The 7,279-nt window shown below is 40.8% G+C and overlaps 1 protein-coding gene across 1 annotated transcript; it reads left to right on the top strand.

The window, feature by feature from the left end:
• Positions 1 to 1,085: 1,085 nt before the first annotated feature.
• Positions 1,086 to 4,287, top strand: LOC139035699 (myocyte-specific enhancer factor 2A-like). Its single transcript, XM_070469737.1, has one exon. It carries the CDS (start codon positions 1,501 to 1,503, stop codon positions 3,001 to 3,003), a length of 1,503 nt encoding a protein of 500 aa, XP_070325838.1. The 5' UTR covers positions 1,086 to 1,500; the 3' UTR covers positions 3,004 to 4,287.
• The last annotated feature ends 2,992 nt before the right edge of the window (positions 4,288 to 7,279 follow it).

Here is a 7,279-nt window from a genome sequence, read left to right as displayed (position 1 = left end):
TGGCCACGTGGCAGAGGTCAAAGTGTGAGTCATGACACATATACTTAATCCTTTTTCCTTGAGGGTTTTGCTTTGATCAGTTTATCTCAAAGTGGCATCTCATTCAATATTTGTAATTACCTGATTCTGTACTGATATCTTTCCTTATAGGAATACCGAGTTTTCAACAGATTATGTTTTCTGCTTTAAGTAAAATAAGGACTGTTATTTAGTTGCTAAGTCATATCCAACTCTTTTGCAATCCCAAGGGCTGTAGCCCACCAGGCTCCTCTGTCCATGGGATTTTCCAGGTAAGAATACTGGAGTGGCTTTCCTTATTCACGGTATCTTCCCCACCCTGAGATCGAACCCATGCGTCTGTCCTGTATTGCAGGTGGATCTTTACCACTGAGCCACCCAGGAATCCTGGAATGAGGATAAGGGACATGAAATAACTTTCCCGTGATCTCAAGACAGGTCTCTGTAATGGCAATCAAAACTTGCAGGCTTCTCATAGTAATTTAGTATCTGTGGATTTTATATATAAGAGACATGTTCCAGGGCAGTTGAGAAACAAATATAAGAGAGACAATCCTCAAGAGCTTGTTTTATAGTAGGAGACCATGGTCCAATTGGTAAGTGCATCTACCTGTGGTGGAGTTAGCAGTATTGAGGAATAGCTTGCCAAGGGTACCAGAAAAGGATGGACAAAGAGAAGGAAGCCAACTTGACTTCAGCTGTTAAAGGTAACTATCATTAAATTTACAAAAGGATGACAAACATAATCATAGTAAAAATAGTGTTAATTATCTGGTAGTTAACTAAGATCATTGCATCCAATACCATTACTTCGTGACAAACAGATGGAGAAACAATTGAAACAGTGACAGACTTTACTTTTTTGGGCTCCAAAATCACTGCAGATGGTGACTTCAGCGATTAAGTTAAGACACTTGCTCCTTGGAACAAGCTATGACCAAACTAGACAGCATATTAAAAACAGAGACATTACTTTGCCTACAAAGATCAGCCTAGTCAAGGCTATGGTTTTTTCAGTAGTCATGTATGGATGTGAGAGTTGGACTATAAAGAAGAGCTGAGGCGGATGTCCCGGCGAGTCCGGGGCTGAAGGAGGCGGCTCCGGGCGGCGCGGAGCGCGGGTGGCGGGCCCTGGCTGCGGCGTGTGTGCGCCCGCCTGCATTCGCCGGAGACCGGGACTTGGATTTTGTGAAAAAGGAATAAAGAAGAGTTTTCTGCAAGGATCACAATAAGTGCACTTTTTGCTGATACATCACTTCTAAACTCTTCAATATGGAAGAAAAAATTGACATTGAAGGAAAGAAAAGAAGAATTGTTTGAGCCAAGATTTTAAAAAGAAGGAAGATGTTATAGAAAATTTTGGCTGTAGCCCTCAAACTAGAAGCTGAAGAAATAGAAGCTGTGTACCATGCATTAGGGTATTAAAGAAAATTAATTTTTTATTCAAATATTTGGACTATAAGGAAGGAAAGGTGACTGAAAATGGGGCGGAAGAAAATACAAATCACACGCATAATGGATGAAAGGAACCGACAGGTCACGTTTACAAAGAGGAAGTTTGGGCTAATGAAGAAAGCCTATGAGCTCAGTGTGCTCTGTGACTGTGAAATAGCACTCATCATCTTCAACAGCTCCAACAAGCTGTTTCAGTATGCCAGCACTGACATGGACAAGGTTCTTCTCAAGTACACAGAGTATAACGAACCTCACGAAAGCAGAACCAACTCGGATATTGTTGAGGCTCTGAACAAGAAGGAACACAGAGGGTGCGACAGCCCAGACCCTGATACTTCCTATGTGCTAACTCCACATACAGAAGAAAAATATAAAAAAATTAATGAGGAATTTGATAATATGATGCGGAATCATAAAATCGCAGTGAGTACTAAACCCGGTTTGCCACCTCAGAATTTCTCAATGTCTGTCACAGTCCCTGTGACCAGCCCCAGTGCTCTGTCCTACACTAACCCAGGGAGTTCACTTGTGTCCCCATCTTTGGCAGCCAGCTCAGCATTAGCAGATACAAGCATGCTCTCTCCACCTCAAGCCGCATTACATAGAAATGTATCCCCTGGAGCTCCTCAGAGACCACCAAGTACTGGCAGTGCAGGTGGGATGTTGAGCACTTCAGACCTCACAGTGCCAAATGGAGCTGGAAGCAGCCCAGTGGGGAATGGATTTGTAAACTCAAGAGCTTCTCCAAATTTGATCGGAACTACTGGTGCAAATAGTTTAGGCAAAGTTATGCCTACAAAGTCTCCCCCTCCTCCAGGTGGTGGCAGTCTTGGAATGAACAGTCGAAAACCAGATCTTCGAGTTGTCATCCCCCCTTCCAGCAAGGGCATGATGCCTCCACTGAATACCCAAAGGATAAGCAGTTCTCAAGCCACTCAACCCCTAGCTACCCCAGTGGTGTCTGTGACAACTCCAAGCCTGCCTCCACAGGGCCTGGTGTACTCGGCCATGCCGACCGCCTACAACACAGACTACTCACTGACTAGTGCAGACCTGTCAGCCCTGCAGGGCTTCAACTCACCAGGAATGCTGTCTCTGGGACAGGTGTCTGCCTGGCAGCAGCACCATTTAGGACAAGCAGCCCTCAACTCTCTCGTTGCTGGAGGGCAGTTATCTCAGGGTTCAAATTTATCCATTAATACCAACCAAAACATCAACATTAAGTCAGAACCAATTTCACCTCCCCGGGATCGAATGACCCCATCAGGCTTCCAGCAGCAGCAGCAGCAGCAGCAGCAGCAGCAGCCACCGCCACCGCCGCCGCAGGCCCCACAGCCGCAGCCCCGGCAGGAAGTGGGCCGCTCCCCGGTGGACAGTCTGAGCAGCTCCAGCAGCTCCTACGACGGCAGTGACCGGGAGGATCCACGGGGCGACTTCCACTCTCCCATTGTGCTCGGCCGACCCCCAAACTCTGAGGACAGAGAAAGCCCTTCCGTAAAGCGGATGCGGATGGATGCGTGGGTGACCTAAGGCTTCCAGGCTTAGGAAGGCTTGTACTTTTGTGTTACTGCAGTGAACTGCTCTACATATCTAAACTGGTAAATAAGGACATGAGTTAAATATATTTATATGTACATACATACATATATATCCCTTTACATATATATGTATGTGGGTGTGAGTGTGTGTATGTGTGGGTGTGTGTGGCGTACACAGAATCAGGCACTTACCTGCTAACTCTTGTAGACCTGCAGGTGTGCGTACCACGGCAGACAGAGCACCCTGTAGGCAGAGTCTAGTCTGGCACTTCCTTGGACTACTTGTTTCATAAGATAACCAGTTTTTGCAGAGAAACATGTACCCTATATATAATTCTCCCACACTAGCTTGCAGAAACCTAGAGGGCCCCTACTTGTTTTATTTAACTGTGCGGTGACTGTAGTTACTTAAGAAAAATGCTTTGTAGAACAGAGCAGTAGAAAAGCAGGAACCAAGAAAGCAATACTGTACATAAAATGTCATTTATATTAATTACCCAACCTGGCATGGGTCTCTATTGCAAAGAGGTGCATGGGAAAGGGCTGTTGATATTAAAAAACATAACAAAAAAGCCCCACACATAACTGTTTTGCACGTACAAAAATGTACTGGGTCAAAGAAGTGATCTTTAGCTAATAAAGAGAGAGAATAGAAAACACGCATGAGATATTCAGAAAATATTAGCCTAGAGATATAGAGCATTAACAGTAAATTAATATATTAAGTTATAATTGGAATATGTCAGAAGTTTCTTTTTACATTCATATCATAAAAATTGAAGAAACTGATTTTAGCTCATGTATATTTTATATAAAATAAAACACCCTTATAAATTGATGACTATATATAAAATTATATTCACTACTTTTGAACACATTCTGCTATGAATTATTTATATAAGCCAAAGCTGTATGTTGTAACTTTTGTTTTTTTAGAGATAGCTTTATCTTGTTTTAACTTTTTAGTTTTATTTTGAGAGGGGGAAAAAAACAAACAAAAATATCTTGCAAGCAGAACCTTGGAAAAAAAAAGCCATGAACACTTATTATTCTATATGTAAATTAAAAGTTGAGCCAAACTCTTTGTGTATATAGCATCTTAAATATATTATCACCTTTGATGTAAGTACCTATGTATTGTATGGTCACCAGATTAAAAAGTATATTTTTGTGGATTGCCGCCAATTTAGGGGGAAAAGGCGAGATCCTTATTAAGTAGAGTATTCACTGTTTAATATTTACTATTTTGTTAAATATACTGTACTTTGGATTTTAATTATTGGCCCAGTCTTTTCAGAGGATTGTATAAAGGGGTTTCTCCCCTCACTGGTGGTGAATGTGTGATGTTACATTGTAATCTTTGTGCTGTATGGGTTGAGCATTACTATATATTTTATATGTGTATATAAATAGCAAAGTGGCAAAAAAAATTGATGTTAAGTTCATCCTGCATAAATGTAAAATGTGTTGTAACAGATTTTATAAGGCATTATTTAAAACTTGCCTTTTGTGAGGAAAAAAATATAGTAGAAAAGCTGAAAAAAAAAAAAAAAAAAAAAAAAAAGAAGAGCTGAGCGCCGAAGAATTGATGCTTTTGAACTGTGGTGTTGGAGAAGACTCTTGAGAGTCCCTTGGACTGCAAGGAGATCAAACTGGTCTATCCTAAAGGAAATCAGTCCTGAATATTCATTGGAAGGACTGATTCTGAAGCTGAAGCTTCAATACTTTGGCCACCTGAGGCGAACTGACTCATTTGAAAAGACCCTGATGCTGCGAAAGATTGAAGGCGGGAGGAGAAGGGGATGACAGAGGATGAGATGGTTGGACAGCATCACCAACTCTATGGATATGAATTTAAGTATGCTCGGGGAGTTGGTGAAGGGAAGTTGGCCAGGGAAGCCTGGCGTGCTGCAATCCATGAGTTCACAAAGAGTCAGACAAGACTGAGTGACTGAACTGAACTCAACTGGGGTAAGACTGGCAAATTTATTTTATGTCAGAATGTCCTGAATACTAACAGAGTATCCAGAATTTTGCTTGCAAAAATACATCCCACTCTGAATGGTCTTTGAGGTGGAAACAAACAAAATAAGGCAAAGAAAGGCAAACAAAATTAGTTTCAAGCCTTAATTCCTTGTAAGGCATTTTGGTTGCCTCGATTGGATAGTAGAACTATAAACACTTCAAATTCATTTATGCATGTATCTCAGGATATAGTTAATTTGCTGAGTGTTTTTGGACTAGCCTGTGGTTTCAAATTAAAAAGCATTAAAGATACAACATATAGGACTGAATTCTAGGGAAATAGAATTTGAAATGTCTAATATGGAGCCTAGGTAAGCCTCTGCTTTTCTTAAGCTCCCTGGTAATTTTGATTTCTAACTAGTTTTGGCAACCATTGCCTAGACCCTTTACTCGAGTACAATGATTCTAACATAAATGGCCTAAACCACATAGCAGAGCTCCTAGTGGATGATGAGCCCTGTTACTTCACTGTCATATTTGTCGCTGATGATGAGCTGAGAAATGTGAGTGTGTCTGTGGTTTGCACTGGAGGAAAGGTCATCTGTCAATCCACTGACTCCTCCCAGAGGGCGACATCTGTTTTGAATGACCCTTTATACTAGGATCAATTAACAATGACAACAGTAATCAAAATACAAGGGAAATATAGATACTGTAACTAAGGAAGTCAACAAGACTGCTGAGGCTTCAGAGGGAAGAAGTGATTTTCACTCGTGAAAAGAAATTAATGCTCATGTGCAAAAGAGATATTTTGCAACACAATTGAGAGAGGAATGGAATCAGCCTAAGCGAGATACATACTCATGAGCTTAGTTCATTGTGGGAGGCGATGATCCTTTAAATAAGCAGGGTGTGCTTTCAGAACTTGTAAGGAATTTCACCTTTAGACAGTTAACAGAACTGGAAATTAACTTACTTCAGGAAGGAGGTATCCTGTGAGTTCAGCCTTTAAAGATGGCATGTGTGAGAAAAAAACAGAATTTAAATACTGTACTACAAATATAGAGACTGCAGATGGTCAGATATCTTATCCACAAAATAGAATTCAAGAATTTAAGCTTCCCAAGCATTTTCCATTAATTCTGTCACTGTTAATATAAATTGCTCTTAATAAGAGTTAAAATTAGACATATTGAAGGGGAAAATATGTTCTTCTATTGGTAGAGCAGTATGGAAGGCTTTTGAAAATACCCAGATTGCACAGTATTAATTTACGTTTTGTCCAAAAATCAACAATAGCTTTGTGACTCTCATCATGTGATTCTTAAAAACAGAATGATGATGCAAGGCTTTCACGTTCACATTGCTTGTTGTCATTGATGTTCAGTCGCTCAGTCGTGTCCGAGTCTTTGCAACCCCATGAACTGCAGCACACCAGGCTTTCCTATCTTTCACTAGCTCCCAGAGTTTGCTCAGACTTATGTCTATTGAGTCAGTGATGCCATGCAACATCTCATCCTGTCGTCCTCTTTTTCTCTTGTCCTCAGTCTTTCCCAGCATCTAAATACTTTATAAAATACCCACCTAGCTCACTTTCACCTTGGGACACGTTTTCCGTTTTTCAGGTCCTCTTTGTAACACGCGCCCAGAAGTACTCTGACCTTCATTGCTCCTCTCACACTGCTTAGATTACATTTTGAAGAAACATGTAAGGTTTCCTGAGTGAAGATATGCAAAGAAAGCTCATTGATATCTTTGTTTAATGTTTAAAGCAAAAGCAGACATTAGAATTCCCTTGGCGAAGAAGCTGCCCAGAAATCTTGGTCCTTTTGTCTAGAAGGGTAATACATTTCTGACGTACAAAACTAAACACTGAATGAAGGGTCTGCGTTCTCCCAGGGGTCAATTTCATTACTCAGGAGTTACAGATGAGCACCCTGCGTCCATCATGAATACCCTCACCACACAGTTCTAGTGCTTATATGAAACCTCTAGGAATCCCTAAGATGTTAGCCATCATTCTATTTCTACTCTCCAAGCTAATTTGAGTCTTTCATAGTTATCCCTCATACTTTAAGAAGTCTCCCTTCTTCACTCACGCTCTCTGGAACCCTTTACCATCATCATCTCTTTCTTCTTTATTTTATTTAATACTTAATTTTCTATTCTCTACCTTGCTGATTTTTTTTAAACCTCTGTTTGATTCGCTAGAGATTAAATTTCAACTTAGTCCATCCTCCTTCCCATCTTTCTAGGACTTCAATATAAACTGAATCGCTACAAGCCGTGGGAAATCACGACAA

The sequence above is a fragment of the Odocoileus virginianus genome, chromosome 6, assembly GCF_023699985.2.
Source record: "Odocoileus virginianus isolate 20LAN1187 ecotype Illinois chromosome 6, Ovbor_1.2, whole genome shotgun sequence".
NCBI classification, from domain to species: domain Eukaryota; kingdom Metazoa; phylum Chordata; class Mammalia; order Artiodactyla; family Cervidae; genus Odocoileus; species Odocoileus virginianus.
The sequence above is the reverse complement of the archived record's forward strand: the minus strand, read 5'-3'. Positions and strand labels throughout refer to the sequence as shown.